This window comes from Scyliorhinus canicula, chromosome 7 (assembly GCF_902713615.1).
Source record: "Scyliorhinus canicula chromosome 7, sScyCan1.1, whole genome shotgun sequence".
Taxonomy (NCBI): Eukaryota; Metazoa; Chordata; class Chondrichthyes; order Carcharhiniformes; family Scyliorhinidae; genus Scyliorhinus; species Scyliorhinus canicula.
The window spans coordinates 120,442,990-120,465,266 of record NC_052152.1 but is presented as its reverse complement, the minus strand read 5'-3'; the positions used below and the strand labels follow the sequence as shown (position 1 = coordinate 120,465,266).

General features: G+C 46.2%; 1 protein-coding gene across 1 annotated transcript in view; it reads left to right on the top strand.

The window, feature by feature from the left end:
- The window catches only part of LOC119969123 (phosphorylase b kinase regulatory subunit alpha, liver isoform-like), a 168,338-nt gene extending 154,709 nt beyond the window's left edge, over positions 1-13,629 (top strand). The window contains 4 exon segments of the mRNA XM_038802340.1: positions 4,668-4,841; positions 5,836-5,889; positions 9,794-9,994; positions 12,166-13,629. Coding sequence (XP_038658268.1) covers positions 4,668-4,841; positions 5,836-5,889; positions 9,794-9,994; positions 12,166-12,339 — 603 coding nt within the window. The 3' untranslated portion in view covers positions 12,340-13,629.
- The last annotated feature ends 8,648 nt before the right edge of the window (positions 13,630-22,277 follow it).

Sequence of the window (22,277 nt, the reverse complement as noted above, 5' to 3'; positions counted from 1 at the left end):
GGGCTATGTAACAAGCCTGTTTAAGAAGGGACAGAGGCAGAAGACAGGAAATGGTAGGCTGGTTAGCCTGACTTTGGTTGTTCGTAAGATTTTAGAGTCTGTTTTGTCAGATTGCGCGGGCAGCACGGCGGCCCAATGGTTAGCACTGCTCCCTCACGGCGCCGAGGTCCCAGGTTCGATCCCGGCTCCGGGTCAGTGAACGTGTGGAGTTTGCAGGGGTTTTGTGCCCACAACCCAAAGATAAAACCCCGTATTTGGGCCTCACGGTAGCATGGTGGTTAGCATCAATGTTTCACAGCTCCAGGGTCCCAGGTTCGATTCCCGGCTGGGTCACTGTCTGTGTGGAGTCTGCGCGTCCTCCCCGTGTGTGCGTGGGTTTCCTCCGGGTGCTCCGGTTTCCTCCCACAGTCCAAAGATGTGCGGGTTAGGTGGATTGGCCATGCTAAATTGCCCGTAGTGTAAGGTTAATGGGAGGATTGTTGGGTTACGGGTATACGGGTTACGTGGGTTTAAGTAGGGTGATCATTGCTCGGCACAACATCGAGGGCCGAAGGGCCTGTTCTGTGCTGTACTGTTCTATGTTCTATGTTCTATGTTCTATGTGCAGGGTAGGTGGATTGGCCACGCTAAATTGCCCCTTAATTGGAAAAAATGAATTGGGTATTCTAAATGTATAAAAAAATAGGATGTGATTGCGGAGTACTTAGAAGTGCATGTTAAAATAGGACTGAATCAGCACAGATTGGTCAATGGGGGGTTCATGCCTGACAAATCTGTTAGAATTCATTGAGGAGGTAACAAGGAAGTTAGACAAAGGAGAACCAGTGGACATGATCTCTTTGGATTTCCAGAATGCCTTTAACAAGGTGCTGCTAAATAAGATAAGAGCCCAAGGTACTGGCATGGATAGAGGATTGGCTGACTGGCGAAAGGCAGAGAGTGGGGATAAAGGGGTCCTTTTCAGGATGGCAGTTGATGATGAGCGCTATTCCGCAGGGGTCAGTGCTGGGACCACAGCTATTCACAATATACATTAATGATCTGGATTAAGAAACTGAGGGCATGGTTGCTAAGTTTACAGATGATACAAAGATATGCAGAGGGACAGGTAGTATTAAGGAAGCAGGCGGGCTGCAGAAGAACATGGACAGGCTAGGAGAGTGGGTAAAGAAGTGGCAAATGGAATACAATGTGGAAAAGTTTGAGGTTACACATTTTGGTTGGAAGAACAGAGGTATAGACTATTTTCTAAATGGGAAAAGGCTTTGAAAATCAGAAGCACAAAGGGACTTGGGAGTACTGGTTCAGGGGGCGGGATTCTGCAGAAATCGGCGGGGCGGGCAACTCCAGCGCCGAGGAGTGTCGTGAACCACTCCGGCGACGGGCCACCCCAAAGGTGCGCAATCCTCCGCACCTTCAGGGGATAGGCCGGGGGGAAGGGGCTTGGCTCCATGCCAACCGGCGCCGAAGGGCCTCCGCCGGCCGGTGCGAGTTGCCGCATGCGCGGGAGCGCCAGTGTGTGCTGGCGTCATCCCAGCGCATGCGCGGGGGGGGGTTCATCTCCGCATCGGCCATCGCGGAGGACCACAGCAGCCAACGCGGACGAATAGAGTGCGTCCAGGCCTGCCCGCGGATAAGTGGGCCCCGATCGCGGGCTGGGCCACCGTGGAGGCACCTCCCGGGGCCAGGTCCCCCGAGGGCCCCGGAGGCCCGCGCAGCCAAGACCCACCGGTAAGTACCTACTCTAATTTACGCCGGTGGGACAGGCTGAAAACAGGTGGCCACTCGGCCCATCGTGGGCCGGAGAATCGCTGGAGGGCACACTGCCAGCGGCCGCCAACCGGCGCGGCGGGATTCCCGCCCCCTCCAAATCCCCGGCGCCAGAGAATTCGGCAGCCGGCGGGGGCGGGTTTCACGCCACCCCCCCGGCGATTCTCCGACCCTGCCAGGTGTCGGAGAATCCCGCCCAGGATTCTCTTAGGGTTAACATGCAGGTTCAGTTGGCAGTTAGGAAGGCAAATGTAATGTCGAGGGGGCTAGAATACAAGACCAGGGATGTACTGCTGAGGCTGTGTAAGGCTCTGGTCAGACCACATTTGGAGTATTGTGAGAAGTTTTAGGCTCCCTATCTAAGGAAGGATGTGCTGGCCTTGGAGAGGACCCAGAAGAGGTCCATAAGAATGATTCCTGGAATGAACGACTTGTCATCTGAGGAGCGGTTGAGGACTCTGGGTCTGTACCCGGTGGTGCTTAGAAGGGTAAGGGGAATCTCATTTAACTCGCAGAATACTGAGAGGCCTAGACAGAGAAAATGTCTAGAGGATGTTTCCACTAGTAGGAGAATCTAGAACCCGAGGGCACAGCCTCAGATAATCCTTTAAAATAGAGATGGGCAGCACAGTAGCATAGTGGTTAGCACAGTTGCTTCACAGCTCCAGGGTCCTAGGTTCAATTCCCGGCTGGGTCACTGTCTGTGCAGAGTCTGCATGTTCTCCCCGTGTCTACGTGGGTTTCCTCCGGGTGCTGCGGTTTCCTCCCACAGTCCAAAGATGTGCGGGTTAGGTGGATTGGCCATGCTAAATTGCCCCTAGTGTTCAAAAAGGTTGGGTGGGGTTACGGGGAGGGTGAGGGTATGGGCTTGGGTCGGATGCTCTTTCCAAGGGCAGGTGCAGACTCGATGGGCAGAATGGCCTCCTGCACTGTAAATTCTATGAAATATGAAAAAGATAAGGAGGAATTTCTTCAGCCAGAGGGTGGTAAATCTGTGGAACTCTTTGCCGCAGAATGCTATGGAGGCTAAGTCACTGAGTGTCGTTGAGACAGATATAGATAAGTTCTTGATTAATAAGGGGATCAGGGGTCATGGCGAAAAGGCAGGAGAATGGGGATGAAAAACATACCAGCTATGATTGAATGGCGGTGTAGACTCGATGGGCCAAATGGCCTAATTATACTCCTGTGTCTCATGGTTTTAAGGTCAGAGACCCGGGTTCAATTCCTGCCTTGGGTGGCTGTCTGTGTGGAGTTCGCACTTCCTCCCCATGTCTGTGTTGGTTTCCTCCAGGTGCTCCAGTTTCCTCCCACAGTCCAGAAATGTGGAGGTTAGGTGGGTTGGCATTCTAAATTTCCCCTTAATGTCCAAAGATGGGCAGATTAGGTGGGGTTACAGGAATAGGGCGGGGGAGTGGGCCTGGGTAAGGTGTTCTTTCAGAAGTATGGTGTAGAGTTGATGGGCCGAATGCCTCCTTCTGCATTGTTTGATGGTTCTATTTTTGTTACAATAACATGAGGTACCCCTTTAAAAAGTGTTGTATGTGTATTCATTTCAATTATTTGGTTCCAAAAGAGCATGAAAGGAGACTACTGAGGCAATGAGTATTGGTAAGTGTGAGGCAGAGAGAATCTAAAATGTTGCATTCTGTAAATAAATCATGAAAAGGACTTTTGTCGAGGTTCATTCTTCACCAGCTGGCATTGGGATCCAAGTTAGAGCCCATGAACTGGGTATTGTTGGGAATGTCATCTCGGGTGTGATTAATGAAGTTGGGATTGAGGTGAGTGTTACTGTGATCGCCTGGAACAGGAGCAATTTGATTTCTCCCAACATCGTGAGGAACAGAAACGAATAAATAATCCTTAAAATGTTTTAGGGATATCCTTGTGAGATCAGTGAAGATCTGTGAATTTTCAGTACACTGGTGGTAATGGGAATTTTTACACCTTCTCGTGAGCAGCCATATTGCCATAATGGTACTAATGGCTGCAAGATAATACAGCATTATTTCAACCTCCAGGTAACCTTCCTACCTACAGTGCGACACATTATTGTCGGAGCCTCTTGCAGTTCAGATTACACATATAGGGTAATATTTGCTGCAGGTGATGAAGGAGTTTTGCCCACCTGTGGAGGACCGATGAGTATCTGTGCCACCTCCTTCCAGGAAGCACTGTTGAATGAAGTGCCTATCAGGCATTGAAGTGTAAAGCGGTAGAGTTTCCCTGGGATCAAGGACCCCGGCCAGCAGAAGCTGAGTTCCCCCCAAGGGCTGTTAGGCAATAAGAGGCTAGCTGCTGTGCCTTGCGACCAGCACCAACGGGAGCAGTGGCAGCTGTCGGTACTGCACCCACCAGAGGGACCCCAGGTCAAAGGTGAGTGAGGGTGAGATGGGGCAGGGAAGGGGTTCAACTGCAAAGGCGGGGGTTGGCAGTCCCTTCACAAGACAAGGCCCTTGATCAGGCGCTGAATGAGGGACCACCCTCTCACCGCCACCACCCACCCACCCTGCAGGCTGATTTGTTTTTCAGGTTTCCTGTGTGGTAACACCCCCCCCCCCCCCCCCCCCCCCAACATCTCTGCTTCTCTTCACCACCCTCCTCCCCGCCGATGGTTGACTATCAGAAATGGCTGCCACATAAGATACCCCAATTGCCAGCAGGCTGGGAAAGCCGTCCATAGGCGTTCTTGCCCCCGGACTTAATTGAATCAGTGGGGGAAAGGCACTTGTACTTCCCACCTGAGTGAACGCCCTCCTGCCTCTAAACTCACAATGGGGGAGGGCATTAACTTCCGTCCATCTTATCCAAATGACCCCCAATTTCTTTTTGAAGTTGTGCATGGTATCTTTTCCATATCAATTGTGCTTTTGTTATTTCTGTGACTATTTCAGCGATGCAGTGGTCCTTCATCTCCCATTGCCACTGCATCTCCCATAGGCTCCTTCTGTACTCGACTGACTTGGGATGACCGCCAGGGTCAGTGGTTACGTAGACGACGCCTCGATGGAGCTATTAACCGAGTTCCCATGGGTTTCTATCAAAAAGTCTGGAAAGTTTTACGGAAGGTGAGTCCCTGGCAGTGATATACAAATCTGTAAAGAAGACCACGTTAAAATCCAGCAGTTTGACAGCACCCCTCTAGACTGTGAGGCCCAAAATAATTTATTTTTTGAGGTGTTCTGGCAAAACCTGGTCCAGATGACTGCGTTACCTGCCTGGTGCCAGGGTTCGGGATATCTGCTGAGGGGTAGAAAGGAACTTACAATGGGAGGGAGAGGATCCAGTCGTCTTGGTCAGTGTAGGTACCAATGACAGAGGGAGGACAAGGAAAAAGGTTCTGCATAGTCAGTATGAGGAGCTGGGCACCAAATTAAGAAGCAGAACCTCAAAGGTAATAATTGTCCCCTGCACACCAAAACCTAGATTATTAATATATAACTCCGAGAGTAGGGGTGTGGAACGCCCTTCCTGCAACAGTAGTAGACTCGCCGTTTAAGGGCATTTAAGTGGTCACTGGATAGACATATGGGTGAAATGGAATAGTGTAGGTCAGATAAGCTTCAGATGGTTTCACGGGTCGGCGCAACATCGAGGGCCGAAGGGCCCGTACTGCGCTGTAATGTTCTATGTTCTATATCAGTAAAAGCAAGACTCCCAAAACCAACTCCTGGGGAACACCGCTACAAGCCTACTTCCAACCCAAAAAATATCCATTGACCATTACCCTCTGCTTCTTATTAGTCAGCCAATTTTTCTCATTGAGTTGTTGTTGGAAGACGTTGCCCAAAAGGGCATGGGAGTGACAGGAATGGGATAATCCTTTCAAAGAGATGGCACAGCTACAATGGCCTGAATGGTCTCTCTGTGTTGTATCATCCTTTGATATATTTCCTGATTTATTGTAAATATTAAGTTATGAATGGTGTTTACCAGAAACCAAATTGAAAAAAATGCGGCTGAAAGAGTAAGCTTATGGTACACCAGATATGGGGACATTCTCAATTTGAAAGGCTGTATGGAGTTACAAATTATTTTACTTTATCTTAATTTGCATTTTAGTGCCATGGTCTTTCTATTGATGGATATGTCCTTCCTTCTTCAACCACAAAAGAGGTAAGCCAGAGCTTGATTACTCCTATATCACAGATGACCAGATACTGCCCAATGTATTGCAACTTCCATTTCCAACTATCCCTTCAGTAATATTGCTATAATCCATCATGCTTAAGGAATCACTCCCATATCTTGGTACAAAATGTGTATGAGGTGCATTGATCCCAGAGTAAAATACAATTTTCATGACCTAGTTGAAACCTAAGGTTTAGTGTTGAGACACCATTGATATCTAGATGCTATGGATAGCCTAATGTTGTTTAATCAGTCTGGTCGATAGGAAGTACATTTTGACATAAACTGTTGATCTTGAATCTGTTAAATTCTCAGCGATGTTTAAATAGTTCATGATATTTGTTACCTCAAACATGTTAACAAGTTTATCATTTGACATTCTCACCTGTTTACCGATTTATTCAAATCCAGTTGCATCAGAACTAGTCAGAGTGAGTCCTTTGTTATACATGAAGAAATTCAGGCCTATGTTTGGTGTGCTGAGGCAATCTAGGGATCCAGAAATGTTTATCAACCTCCTCATCAACCATGGGCTTGTTGATGGAATGGAATGGTGTTGGAGAAAAGAGTTCCATACCATAGAATTCCTACAGTGCAGAAGGAGACCATTCAGCCCATCGAGTCTGTACCAACCCTCCGAAAGAGCACCCTACCTAGGCCTATCTCCGCAACTCCACCTAACCTGCGCATGTTTGGACTGTGGAAGTAAACGCACCTGGAGGAAACTCACGCAGACACGGGGAGAACGTGCAAACTCCACACAGTCACCTGAGGCTAGAATTGAACCCAGATCCCTGGCGCTGTGAGGCAGCAGTGCTAATCACTGTGCCACCATGTTGGATTGGAGCTTCCAGTTATTAACTGTGTCTCATACATACACAAAGGGCGGAATTTACCATGTAACCTGCCGCATCTTTCGTCATCGTGCAGGCGGCCCGCCATTGGCCAGCGGCCAGATCTTCTGGTTGTCAACGGAATTTCCTGTTGAATGCACCCTTCGCCACCGGGAAACCCGCAGTGGGATATGCCATTGACAGGACCGGATGATCCCACTGGTGTGAACGGCCAGGAAGTTATGGCCTTGCTTTAAAGGCTCAACTGGGAAATCTAAATCGGTTTAATAGTTAATGATATTTGTGTAGTGACACTGCCCTGTTTAAGCACTTTGTTAAATTCTGCCTGCCCTTGGCCCAAGAAAATACACAGTAAGTTTAGAAAAATTGACTGGAGCAACAGTTCTAAACTTTGCTGGCACCATTAATTTACAATTGGAATGAGCGGGATTGCATTGAGTCAGCAGTTTCCTGGTCTTCCGAAAAATAAACATTGCAGTGGGACAGATAATTGAAAAGTGGACCTTTCTGTATTTTAACCAATCCATGTCAGAAGGTTTTGACAGCATTTTTGTTTTCAATGTGCTCAAAAAATGATCATTTGACATTGAATGTTCAAATTTGGAATGAGTTTTTCATGCAGGGTTTTGCCCTGTTTCAAATGCAATCAAGGGCAGCAAGTGCACTCAAAGCTATCTAATTTGTTAATTAACATGCATTGAACATAACTTGCATTGAAAAATACAAGAAAGTTAATTACTTAAATGATTTCTGAATACAGAGTTTTTACATTTAGTACAAAATGTCTTTCCACTATGCACAACATGCTTGAGAACACCACCCATCAGTTTTTAATTCATTTTATTAATTCATTAATTGCCATCCTGGACGCAGGGCAATTGGGGGAAGTCTCCTTGCCTCTGCTGCTTCCCCTTCCCCCCCCGCCGATGACTCTCTCCACCCCCGATCTCCCCACGCCGAACACTCACCTCGTTCCCATCACCATAACGAGGCCATGCTCTCCAGAAAGCTGCAGCTGAGGCCTTTACCATCACCTCTGGTTCTGGCTGGTCCCACAACCTGAGTGGCTGGGGAGCACAAGGGGAGTGCGGGGCAGTTAGAGTGGGGAGGGGTGGGAAAGAAGGGACAAGAAGAAGGAGAGGGGGAGGAGAGAGGTGGAAGAAGGAGGAGAGGAAGAGAGAGGATGAGGGAGAAGGGTTTCTCCATGTTCCTCCCACTAAAAAGATTCACACACTTCTCTGCATCGAACTTCATTTGCCACGTCTATTCCACCAACCAGTCAATGTCCTTTCAAAGTTCCAAACTGTCATCCTCACAATACCTCCAAGTTTTGTATCATCACAGACTTTGAAATGATGCCCTGCACACCAAGATCTAGGTCATTAATATATATCAGGAAATGCAAGGGCCCCAACACTGACCACTGGGCAACCCCCTATAAACCTTCCTCCAGTCTGAAAAGTGTCCATTGACCACTACTCAAGCCAATCCCGTATCCATGTTGCTAATGCCCCGTTTTAATCCATGAGCTATAACTTCGCTTACAAGTCTGTCATGTGGCACTGCATGGAATGGTTTTTGGAAGTACATGATCACCACATCCACAACAATGCCCCATGAACACTCTCTGTTACCTCATCAGAAAACTCCAGCGAGTTAGTTAAATGTGATTTTTCTGAAGAAATTAATGCTGACTTTCCTTAATTAACCCAAAGTTGTCCATGTAATTATTAACTTTGGACTGAATACTTGTTTCTAGAGTTTTCCCCATCACTGAAGTTAAATGGACTGGCCAAGACCTCTGTAATTTCCACTCTCACTTCCCTCATTATCCATGGATGTATCTCAACTGGTCTTACCAATTTTTGAGTGCAGACAACCTATCCTAATCAATTTTAAACTCTTCTCATGCCTGAATCCTCATTTTTCACTATGGCCTGGCCAGCAACTTCTTTCTTGGTGAAGACAGTTGCAACATGTGAATTTAATCCCTAGGCCATGCCCCCATGAGTAAATTCCCTTTTCAGTCTCACTCCTGTTAGGAAAATTGTTGTGACACCCTAGGCTAGTGAGCAGTCAATTCCAGCCTCACCTGACGTGGAGTCACAACACATGTAAATTAATAATGTTGGAAAATACCCAAAGTCTATGGCTCTTAGCTGCCCAATAATTACAGTCACTAGGTTTGTAAATTTAAACGCATTTTAAAACAAGTCTTTATTAACATCAATCATCATCACACTTATTAGTTTAGGTTATACTACAGAACGCTAAAGTGCAACATCAAACCTTGACCTAATTTTAAGTGACTGACAAGTATCCAAACAGATATTGGCCTTTATCCATGATCTGGTCTCTGTCGTCCTCGATGTCTGGTTCTCGGTCTAGTCTGATACTCTGGCTCTGGTCTTCCTTCTACTGGTGGTGTGATGGTCCTCCTCGTGGTGGCCGATGAAGATCACCATTGTTGTGTTCTGTTGCTGGCTGCTGCTGACAGAGATTCTAAGGTGGTGCGGCACCTTTTACCTTCAGGGATTTTGCTCCCTTTTGGGCAGTACCTAGGTCATTGCCAATCAGTTGAACAAGGTTCGATCACCCTGATTTGGTCCAGTCAGGGGCTGCCACACAGATTTCAGGGTGGGCCCTTAATGGCCGTGTTTACAGGTATTGGGGGCATGTAGGCTTTCCAAATAAGGAGTACAGGTGACGCCGTGTCTGGTCAACAAACATAATTGACTGGATAATTCTATTGTACCTGGGATGGCCTGGAGATGACCTTTTTCCTGTGTATTGTGATGTCTAGGCTGCAGCTTGCTCATCAATGTTTATTTAAACTGCAGCCTGCTTGCCCTTATACTTGGCCAATTCTCCCAGCATCCTTTGCAGGACCCCCTCTGAGATGGTCATTCGGCCACAGGAGAATCCAGCTCCATAATTGGCAGTTTGAAAAATCGAGAAGGTGCTTACTATTTTCCTCTATGGTAGCTGGTATGGCGCCGGAGTTAACTGTTCATTGTTTGTTTTTTCACTTTCAGATGACGCCCCAAGAGATCAAATTTGCTGTTCATGTGGAATCCATTTTGAACCACGTTCCTCAGCCTGAATACAGACAGTTACTGGTGGAAACAATCCAGGTACTCACTGTTCTCGCTGACGTGGAAGTTCACAGCATTGGTGGTGTCATCTGCGTGGACCACATAGTGCACATGGCCAATGAATACTTTTTGCAGGATCAGGTCAGTTCTCAGATTTTGCTGTTTTCTAGTGCTCAGAAACATCGACGGTCACAGAATACTCATAAAATTTACAGTGCAGAAGGAGGCCATTCGGCCCATCGAGTTTGCACCGACCCTTGGAAAGAACACCCTACCCAAGCCCACACCTCCACCTTATCCCCGTAACCCAGTAACTCCACCTCACCTTTTTTTGGACACAAAGGGCAATTAATCATGGCCAATCCACCTAACCTGCACATCTTTGGACTGTGGTCGGAAACCGGAGGAAACCCACGTAGACACGAGGAGAACGTGCAGACTCCGCACAGACAGTGACCCAAGCCGCGAATCATACCTGGGACCCTGGAGCTGTGAAGCAATTGTGCTAACCACTGTGCTACCATGCTGCCCTCAGAGGAATATATCAGGGGAATATTTGAGAACATTGGGAGTAGATAGAGTACTTGGATAAGGGAAACCATTTTTATTACTGCTTTATTACGTTTGATCATTGTTTTATCCTCCAGACAAATAGTTACATCTAGAGCGTTTTCCAGTTCGTACATTTATAATTCTAATATTCTTATTATCCAGAAAATTGTGGAATCACTCGGTCCCAACATTCTGCACTGGAGACATGACAATGTCATGACATGACAAGAGACCTTACATTTTTTAGTTGCATAAAAATCTTGTTCCATTTAGATATTGTGATAATCGTTAACTCATTTTAAAGTGATGACAAAGTTGTTACACAATTAAATTAATTTTCGGAAAACTCAAGAATCTGACCGCACTGTAGGAGGTGATGGAGCGATGACAGTTGTACTGTCCCCATACTCTCCATATTTTCTTATTCTCTTGCAAGCCACTTTCAGGGTTTTTTCAACTATTTTATTATATGTCTGAAGACCAATATCCCAGTGTCCCGGGCAGTTATCTTCCAGCTTTAGGTAAGCTCACAACTTGAGGAAAAATCAAATATTGTAGCCCGTTCTCTCATTCGAGAATTTTTAGATTGATACTAAGAATTACGCAGTTTATGGTCAGTTCTTTGTCTACTGGAATAGAAGTTGCTAAAATAAAAGCAATAATAGATGTCGTAAATAAAAGGTGGATAAACGCCGTGGGTCTGGCAGCATCTGTGGAGAGAGAAACAGAGGCAATGCTTCAAGTCCAGCATGTTGGTACAGTAGTTAGCTCTGCTGCCTCACAATGCCAGGGTCCTGGGTTCAGTCCTGGCCATGGGTGACTGTGCAAAGTTTGTATGTTCTCCCCGTGTCTGCGTGGGTTTCCTCCCACAGTCCAAAGATGTGCAGGTTAGGTGGATTAGCCATGAGAAATTGGCCTTTAGTGTCCAGAGGTATGCGGGTTTGGTGGGGTTACATGGATAGGGCGGGGGAGTTGGCCTCAGTAAGGTGCTATTTTGGAGGGGGACGGTGCAAACTCGAAACAAATATCCTCTATCTGCACTGTAGGGATTCTACGGATGGTGGAAGGTCTCAGAAACAGCATCACTCAGCAGCAACTCATTTATTTTTATGGGACCTGCCGTAAAACTGCCTCTGGAGAAGGAGAAGTCCTTGGGTAGAAATTTTCACATGGCCCCATCACCCTCCCCGTGGCATATTTTCCAGCAGCAGCCCACCATTGGCCCGCAGCGGGATATTCTATCCCACCAATACCCACGGGATTTTGTGTGTCCCACAGCCTCCACCATTGGAAAACGCACCACGGGAGGCCGTCATCAGCAGGGTTGATGCAGGAAGGATGTTCCTGATGATGGGGGTGTCCTGAAATAGGAGTCACAGTCTGAGGATACGGGGTAGACCATTTAGGACAGAGATGAGGACAAATTTCTTCACCTAGAGAGTGGTGAGCCTGTGATCATAATGAATGACGGAGCAGGCTCGATAGGCCGAATGGTCTCCTCCTGCTCCTTATTTTTTCTATGGTTCTAAAACATGATTTGGGTTGGTAGGAAAAGCAATAAAAAGGAAAATAATGAAATCTTTATAGAAACAGGAATGATATTGTAGATGAATAAGATTTCGGCGTATACTAAAGGCTGGAGATTTGAGGTTGGTGAAAGACCCGTGGCTAGAACACCGATGTTTTACAGTGCTTATCGTGCAAAGTTGGAACTGTGTTAAAGTGACATGTTATAATTTTCCATTTTGTTTCTGTTGCAGAAATCCCTCGGTGCAAGTGACTCCTTATTAGAGCTTGACGCAGCCACAAGAGTGTGCAACTTGTTTTATGACAGTGCTCCAAGTGGGAGCTATGGCACCATGACTTATCTGACGAAAGCTGTTTCTACCTATGTACAGGAATTCCTGCCAAGCACTGGCTGCTTCATGCAGTAGAAACATAAACTGTGAAAGCACAATGAAGAACATCACTCTGATGATTTTATATTCCATCGCTCAGAACTTTAAGTTAACATATTTCTTACAAAATTATGATATCTGAATTGCAATAATGCATGTGATAATAAGAAACATGTGTCAGGCAAATACTCTCATATTTGCCTGTTATTTATTTGGCTCAGTTAGAATAGCTTTTTCATTTGAAGGAGTTGACCTGACAGAATTTCACTCACTTTGAAGATTCACCTGTAAATATATTTAACTATTTAGAGAGCTACTAAACCCAACAGTTAGAAAAGTGGGAAGCCAACATTGCAAATTTCTGGAAAGTCTTTTGTACATATGGCCAGAATTTTCCAGCCGTTGGGATTTCCTACTCCCACCGGCAGTGCCCCCTGCCCACGGTTTCCCGGCGGTGTGGGATGGTTTCAATGGGAAATCCCACTGTGACGGGAGAAGGGGCTCCCACCACCAGCGAACGGTGAGAAACCGGAGAATCCAGCTCTGAAAGTCGACACAAAACCTCCAGTTTGTCAGGTCTAGGAAAGGTTGGGAAGTTATGATAAGCTAGATGTTAATACTTGGTGGCATACAAAGAAGTTATTGGATTCAATTAACGTAGATTAGGATAATTCCATGCATCATTGATGATTGTGCTGTTTATCGGATGGGCTGGATTCTCCAGTCCCCCAGCCGCGTGTTTCTCGGGGTCACACCCTTCACTGCCGCTGGATTCTCTACTCCTGCCGCTTGACAATGGGATTTCCCATTGAAGCCGCCCCTAGCCGCCATGAAACCTGCAGGCGAGGCTGCACTGCCTGCGGGAACAGGGAATCGCAATGGCCGGAAAATTCCCACCAATATATATTCTACACTGGAGAGGTCAGACAGATTTTGTTTATATTTTATAGATTTATCTCAAACAAGAGAGGTAAAGTAGAAACAAAGGGGCAATTTACAGCCTGTCCTGCCAGAGGGGATCTTCCTTCCCGCCAAGGGCAACCCCCCACCCTCACTGTGGCTGTTCCCCAGCAGCAGAACGAGTGAGCCATGAGAAACGCCGTAGACAACGGCACAATGAGAAGATCCTGCCAGCGGCCAATGGTGAACTGCCTCTGATACCACACCAGGGCTTTATTTTCATTGTTTAATGGGTTGTGGACATTTACTGCCCATCCCTAATTGCCCTTGAGAGAGAGTGGTGATGAGCTGCCTTCTTAAACAACTGCAGTCCATTTGGTGTAGATACACCCACAGTGCTGTTAGGGAGGGAGTTCCAGGATTTTGACTCCGCGACAGTGAAGGTGTGGTGATATATTTCCAAGAGAGGGTGGAGATAGACATAGACATAGAACATACAGTGCAGAAGTAGGCTATTCGACCCATCGAGTCTGCACCGACCCACATTAAGCCCTCACTTCCACCCTATTCCCGTAACCCAATAACCCCTCCTAACCTTTTTGGACACTACGGGCAATTTATCATGGTTAATGCACCTAACCTGCACGTCTTAGGACTGTGGGAGGAAACCGGAGCTCCCGGAGGAAACCCACGCAGACACGGGGAGAACATGCAAACTCCGCACAGACAGTGACCCAAGCCAGGAATCGAACCTGGGACCCTGGCGCTGTGAAGCCACAGTGCTAACCACTTGTGCTACCATGCTGCCCATTGGGTGGTGAGGATGGTGAGTGACTTGGAGGGGAACCTCCAGGTGGTGGTGTTCTTGGGTGTCTGCTGCCCTTGTCCTTGTTAACCATCCTGAGAGAAACTGAGTCAGGGATTTCCTAGTTAGGAATGTACTGGAATGTTTTGAAATAGAATCCTGTATTTGATAAGTGTGGAAATAAGATGAATGACAGCACATTTAGCTCTGCTGGCAGTTAGTTATTGGGGTAAAATCAAGCTATATTTAATGTTTCTCTGAATTTGCGTGAATTGCATGTAGCAAAATTTTAAAAATAATTGTAGGTCAAACTATACCACAAGGAATACAGCTGTTCCAGATGCAGCTCGTGCTTACCTTTTCATGGGCAATTATCATAGAATCCCAACAGAATTATAGAATCCTCTACAGTTCAGAAGGAGGCCATTCAGCCTATCATGTCTGCACTGACCCTGTGAAAGATCAACCCACGTAGGCCCAATCCTCCACCCTTTCCCTGTGACCCCACCTAGGGGCAACTTAGCATGGCCAATCCGCCTAACCTGCACATCTTTGGAATGTGGGAGGAAACAGGAGCGGCCGGAGGAAACCCACGCAGGCACGGGAAGAATGTGCAAACTCCACACAGACCGTCGCCCGAGGTCAGAATCGAACCTGGGTCCTTGGCGCTGTGAGGTATCATGGCTAACCACTGTGTCACTGTACCGCGGGTTGGACAATAAATGCTGGCATAGCCAGCGAAGCCCACATCCCATAAAGGAATAAAAATAAGTGCGTTCACTCACTGTATATAACGAGATTGGCATCAAGACAATATTGTACCAATGTTATGCAATGCATATCCCACAGAGATACACAGCAATCGTGAAAATATATTAAACTTCTAAGAGTGATAACTAGTAACAAGCTAAATATGTTTAAATACATAATACCCATGTCTTATAGAGCATGTGATAGGTTTTGCCATTAATGAAATATTGTAATAACCGCATTAGCAATAGCAAAGACAAGCTGCTTGCAATAATATAATCTGCACCTGCTTTATCGAATGTTTTTCATGAGAAATTTGAATTTTTAATGTTTATATTTGAAGATATCCTGAACACTTGGTTGTGGTATCAATATGCTACTGCAGTGTTACTTCAAGTGATCTGCACTGGTATTTAACAACCAGATGTGTTAGCCAAGCCAGCAGACCAGCAGTCTGAACTCAGACAGATGGTTGCCAGCTAGGTGAGAGCATGGGAGACAACAGGAGAGTACTGTGGAGTTCTGAGGAGGGAAATTCTGAATTATAAATTGCAGAGATTTAAACTTTATTTGAAAGACCAGTTATAAAATGTGATGCAGCACTGAAAAGTGTGCAGAAAACTGTAGCCCCATAGCTACCCATATTTGTGACCGCATGGACTGTGGTGATAAATATTTTTCCTGGAGTTTTTTTATTAGCCAGATTACAGTTGGCTCAGGTTACAAGCAGACTGAAGGTCACACAACTACCACAACATAGATACTGGGTCACAAAGTATAAGGTAGGAAGCCTAGCTTTTTTTAATATTCATTTTTTTACGGGATGTGGGGCATTGCTGTCTAAGTCAGCATTTATTGCATATCCCTAATTTTCCCGAAGAAGGTGGTGGTAAGTTGCCTTCTTGAACCGCTGCAGTCCTTGAGGTGTAGGTACACGGACATGTTAGGGAGGGAGTTCCAGGATTTTGTCCCAGCGACAGTGAAGGAACGGCGATATATTTCCAAGGCAGGGAGGTGAGTGACTTGGAGGGGAACCTCCAGGTGGTGGGGTTCCCAGGTATCTGCTGCTCTTGTCCTTCTAGATGGTCGTGGTCATGGGTTTGGAAGGTGCTGTCTAAGGAACCTTGGTGAGTTTCTGCAGTGCATCTTGTAGCTGGTACACACGGCTGCCACTGCTTCAGGGGCGGAAGGAGTGAATGTTTGTGGAAGGGGTCCAATCGAGCGGGGCTGATTTGTCCTGGACACTGTTGAGCTTCCTGAGTGTTGATGGAGTTGCACTTATCCAGGCATGTGATAGTATTCTATCACACTCCTGACTTGTGAGTGATGGACAGGCTTTGTGGAATCGGGAGGTGAGTTACTTGCCTCAGAAGGGGGAGAAGGTAGTGATAATGCCACTAGACTAGCAATCCAGAAACCTAAAGTACTGTTCTAGGAACATGGGTTCAAATCCCACCAGGGCAGCTGTCGGAACTTAACTTCAATTAATATGAATTAATAATAAGAATTAAGAACAAAGAAAAATACAGCACAGGAGCAGGTTGGCCCTCCAAGCCTGCGCCGACCTTGCTGCCCGTCTGACCTAAAACCTTCCACACTTCCGTGTCCATATCCCTCTATTCCCATTCTATTCATATGTTTGTGAAAACACCCTTCAAACGTCACCATTGTACTACTTCCACCACCTCCTCCAGCAGCGAGCTCCAGGCACCCACTAACCTCTGTAAAAAAAACTTCCTTCGCACATCTCTCTAAACATTCCCCCTTGCACCTTAAACCTATGTCCCCTAGTAATTGACTCTTCCACCGTGAGAAAAAGCTTCTGACTATCCACTCTATCCATGGTGCTAATCTTGTGACCATGAAAACATTGTTGATTGTTGTAAAAACCCATCTGGTTCACTTCATGTCCTTTAGAGAAGGAAATCTGCCGTCCTTACCAGGTCAGTGGTTAGCACTGCTGCCTCACAGCGTCAGGGACCTGGGTATAATTCCGGCCTTGGTTGACTGTCTGTGTGGAATTTGCACTTTCTCCCCATGTCTGCGTGGGTTTCCTCCGGGAGCTCTGGTTTCCTTCCACAGTCCAAAGATGTGCAGGCGAGGTGGATTGGCCATGCTAAATTGTCCGTTATTGCAGGGTAGGTGGGGTTACGGGGATAGGGCGGGGGAGTGGGCCTAGGTGGAGTTCTCTTTCAGAGGATGGGTGCAGACCCGATGGGCCGAATAGCCTCCTTCTGCACTGTTAGAGATTCTATGGATTCTAGGAACTTGTAATTGCACAATAGTCTCTATACTTGTCATACTGGGGCTTGGGTACATGACATAGCTGAATATATAACCCATCCTGACACAGTAGCAATATTTTCCTTCAGCCAGAATGAACAATTGCTCCAGGTTCCTGAACTGAAATCAAATAAAAATCATTAATACCGAAGCTACTTCAACAACAATGATGTAAGTTATTAAATGACACAAAACTTCTCTAGGAGCTTCACAGAAGAATTGTCAAAGCACACATGGCAATGAAGGAGAGCAGGGCACCTGAAGGAGCATCTGAAAGGAGGGCAGGCACTCAGAGAGGTTTAAGAAGGGGTACCAGACGTATGGACACAGGCAGCTGAAGATGGTCAGGGATGTGCCGATTTTTCAGAGGGCTGTGGGGCTCGAGGAGATTCCAGCAATGGGGATGGGCAAGGCCATGAAGGGAACAGTAAACCAAGATGATAATTTTTAAATTGTGTTGTTGCTGGACAAGGAACCAGTCAGCATCCACAGGGCGAGGAACAAATGAGAACTGATGCAAGTTAAGCTCTGTTGGAATACCTATATTCACTTTTTGGCCATTGTTCTGAATTTTCCCAGGCCAGCAAGAAATCAATACTTGCCATTTTTATTATTTTTTTTAATGTATAGTTTTGTAAAACGAGGATTAATACACAGCACAAAAAGCAAAGAAGCCCAGTGCAATATTGGTGCATCTTCATGACCATAATACCTGCTGTCTTGTAAACTTTGTGCAACTAAGGACAGTTTCCCAAAGAAGTGAGATTGCTAATAAATTATGGTGATATTTGATCCTTTTGAAAGTGCTGGGAATCTATTTTATTTAATCTCATTGTAAAATGCATTAAATATTTATTTATGTTGATACTTGTTAGAGCAATCCTCCAGACAATGAAGGGTTTGAGCAATCAGGATGCTTGAAAATCCCACACATTTCTTTACAGTATTGTCATCCATAAGTTGTCTGTTACTCTGTGCGATTTGCAAGAACTCAATGATGAAGTTCTTCTTACAAAAGTGTTGACTTGTTATTGTTGCTGTGCTGTCCCCGAGATGAACTGCTGAAAGAAGAAACCTAATTTCATTATTGCTCTTATTTTACCTTTTCTGTTACACTGTGAATAATATTTGGGGACTTATTTGTTTTTTTTTACCAAGATGGAGAAAGCAGCGAATCTAAACAGAAAACACTGGAAAGCAGCTCAAGCAGCATTTGTATGAAATTACGAACAAGAAGCAGGAGTAGGCCATTCGGCCCTTCGAACCTGCTCTGCCATTTAATAAGATCATGGCTGATCTGATGGTAACCGTGAATCTGCATCCCACTTACCCCACCTATAACCTTTCACCCGCTCGCTTACCAAGAATCTATCCATCTCTGCCTTACAAATATTCTGGTTCCAGGATGTTCAAAATGGCACACTTTTCAGGAAGTGATTTGCAAAGACTCATGCTCCTCAGAAAGAAAAAATGTTGCCTCATAAAAGAACAAATAAAGGTACGACATAGAAACAGGCCCTTTGGCCCTCCAAGCCTGCGCCAAACAAATGTTTGTCTAACCTAAAACCATCTACACTTCCGGGGTCCATATCCCTCTATTCCCATCCTATTCATGTATTTGTCAAGATGCCCCTTAAACGTCACTATCGTCCCTGCTTCCACCACCTCCTCCGGCAGCGAGTTCCAGGCACCTTCTGTGTAAAAAACTTGCTTCGTACATCGCCTCTAAACCTTGCCCCTCGCACCTTAAACCTATGCCCTCTAGTAATTGACTCTTCCAACCTGGGAAAAAGCTTCTGACTATTAACCCTATCCATGCCACTCATAATTTTGTAGACTTCTATCAGGTCGCCCCTCCACCTCCGTCGTTCCAGTGAGAACAAACCAAGTTTATGTCTATTTTAAATGGGTGATCCCTAGTTCTAGATTTTCCCACAAGAGGAAGCATCCTCTCGACATCCACCCTGTCAATACCCCTCACGATCGTTCAGGTTTCAATCAAGTCGCCTCTTACTCTTCTAAACTCCAATGGATTCAAACCTAACCTGTCCAACCTTTGTTCATCAGTCAACCCACTCATTCCAGCTATCAGTCTGGTAAACTTCTCTGATACACATTTGCTGCTTGTTCCGCTTAATATGTCCAGCATGTTCTGTTTAGATTTAAGATTTCAGCATCGTTAGATTTTGTCTTCAAATTCGAACGTTCGCGTACAGCCGATTAATAAGCATGATAGTTGAACAAGACTTAGTAAAATTCCAAATATTAAACAGGCAATCTACCATTCCATAGAAATCATGCAAACCCACCATATTAGTGAAGTTTGAACATTTCCTTCATTAACTTTATTTATTAAGTAGTGATTTTTGATGTATTAATTCGTTAACTACAAGGCATATATGGATTTATAGTAAACCAGTACGGTTTAATACTTTTTATTAACTTAGAAAATGGAACATGCTTATGAGATATAATGCTTTTTGAATTAGATTATCTGACAGATTAGTACATTTTTAGATCTAAGTAACATATTTGGCTTCTGACCTGCATATTTAACATATTGAAGAAAAGTATGTTGTGTTTTCGAAGGCTTATGATGCATAGTAAATACCTTTGCAAAGAATAGGTAGGAAACAATTGTGAGAAAATGTGTGGAAGTAATTCAAAGACAAGTGGCTTTAGGTCTCCTTGTCTTCATCCATCTCGTCTGAAGCCACGTTATAATGCTTTTTGATTGAAAGGGCATGCTTTCTTTGTGTTTGTTGCTAATCTACTTAAATGCGACAATGTTCTCAAATCACAAATTATAAACAGCATGTTAAACTTTCAAACAATGAAATGTTACTATATTTAAGACATATTTATATTTCTAAGCATGTGAGTAAAATCGAGGAATGCACACAAGAAGTGTCATTTATGCTTTGTGTTTGCTCGTGTTTTCTTTAGGACTGCGGTTCAGTGAATCGCAGCTCATTAAAATTGCCTCAGCTCCAAAACATTGGGTATCCTGCGGGAATTGGGACAACTTGCTTTAAGTCCCTGGTAAAATGTGGAAACTTCTTCACAGGAGTGGAATCGGACAAAAATGGATGCAGAATCCCAATGACAGACTCTTGTCCTTTGTCCTTCCTGCCCTTCCCCCTTTCTGTTCACTTAAAAACCTTCACCTTTCCCTCTTTCTTCAGTTCAGACTAAAAGTCAACAAGACCTGAAACTCTGGCCAGAATTCTCTGGCCCCTCAATGGTAGCGGAATCGATCCAGGTGCAGAGCCAGTTTTTCTGTTGTAAAAGTCCACAGATTCTGAGTTGGCGTTGACCCTTAGGGCTGGATCCTCCCCCGTCGGGATTCTCTATTTTGCCGACAGCCCCACAATGCATGGGGCCTGCCCCACAATTGGAAACCCCATTGGCCAGCCAGCGAAACGGAGAATCTCAATGGCGTGTCTGTAAGTCACTGTAGCAGCCAAAGGTCATAGATCTCAGAAACTATATATGGATTATTGGTTAATTCACTTGTGTTGGGACTCCAGGGCCTGTGGGGCTGCAATTGACTGCGCTCTAGCCCAGGGTGTCGTAACGCTTTGGAGAGGGTAATGGTGGTGTTTCTCCATTTGAGAGACTAAGTGCTGATGCTGGGACTGAATGGCGGGTGTTCCACCATTCCAATGGTGGTGCCTGTCCCAGAGCCATTCAGGATTTGCAAATGGGCCAGCACTCGCGCCATGTGGTACGAGTGCAATCCCAACTGATGTCGGCGTCAGATTTTCTGTGGTTGGGATTGGCACATGAGAGCCTGACATGCTGGAGCTGCATATAAGCACTCCGTCCCCATACACAGGTGGCAGAGGTGGTCAGCGCCTTGGGCGCTGCAAGGACCGGGCAGCAGTACTGGAAAAAGATGCATGACCTCAGTGAGGCCTGGGTGAGTCACTACCTCTGTGCCCCTGGCACCATCCCAGCCTTACAAACACCTCAACCACCCCCATCCCCAAGCGGCCCCCAACAGGGGCACTGGTAGACAGTGTTAGCTTAGTCTGGGCAACCCCTTCAGGCCAGACATGAGACGCCATCTCCGTTCCTCTGGCACCACCCCCATCCCACACCCCTCATTTTCCACTCGCACCCACAAAGGGCGACCGCACCCCACCCACTGGCAGCTCCCTCACACCGCACTCTGCACCCACACATACCAACACCCGTACCACCCGCCATGGCCGGGTGGACCCCCTGTGCTGCTCGCATTCGAGTGTCCCACACTGTACATTTAAGGGGCATCTTTACAAATACATGAATAGGATGGGAATAGAGGGATACGGACCCAGGAAGTGTAGAAGATTGTAGTTTAGTTGGGCAGCATGGTCGGCATGGGCTTGGAGGGCCGAAGGGCCTGTTCCTGTGCTGTACTTTTCTTTGTTCTTTATTATCTGCTCCCCAGGATAAGGCGGCCCACAGCCGCTGGGAGAGGGAAAACACTGTTGGGGGGCCAGTCGGACGTCTGACCCCCTCACCATCACAAAGCAGAGGGCATTGGACCTGGTAAGCGGGGTGGGAGAGTGGTCAGTTGCAGAGGTGGAATTTGGCATGGGACAACCAAGTCAGCCCCTACGAAGACCTGGTGTATTCCAGTAGTTTGCAAATTATTTTCTCAAGGGAACCAAATTGTTCTAAATGAGTAGGATTCTAATGATTAAGAATTTACAACTACAGCTTCTGCTTTGAGATTTATTAATTTCAAAATTGCATCACCATTCACGTGGAGAAGGGGGGCGGAATTCTCTAATCCCTCACTGTGGGAGGAAACCGGAGGAAACCCATGCAGACACGGGGAGAACGTGCAGACTCCGCACAGACAGTGACCCAGCAGGGAATCGAACCTGGGACCCTGGCGCTGTGAAGCCACAGTGCTAATCACTTGTGTTACTGTGCTGCCCATGCTAAAATGTTAAACATTTGAATAAAAATACTTAAAACACAATGTTTTTTGGTGCATTCTGCCATTATAGCAGGGTGTGCCAAAACTGGCAAGTGCGAAAGATCCCAGGCGGGATTCTCCCAGCCCTGGACCGGGCCAGGCTGTCACCCCAGGAATAGGGCGCACAACCGCTGGGAGAGGGAAAGCACTGTTGGGGGCCGGTCGGACCTATGACCCCTCAACACGTGTCCACACCGTCGTAAATGCTGTCACGTTTTATGACGGTGTGAACGGACCGCTGCCAGGACTAATTTTGGCCCCGAC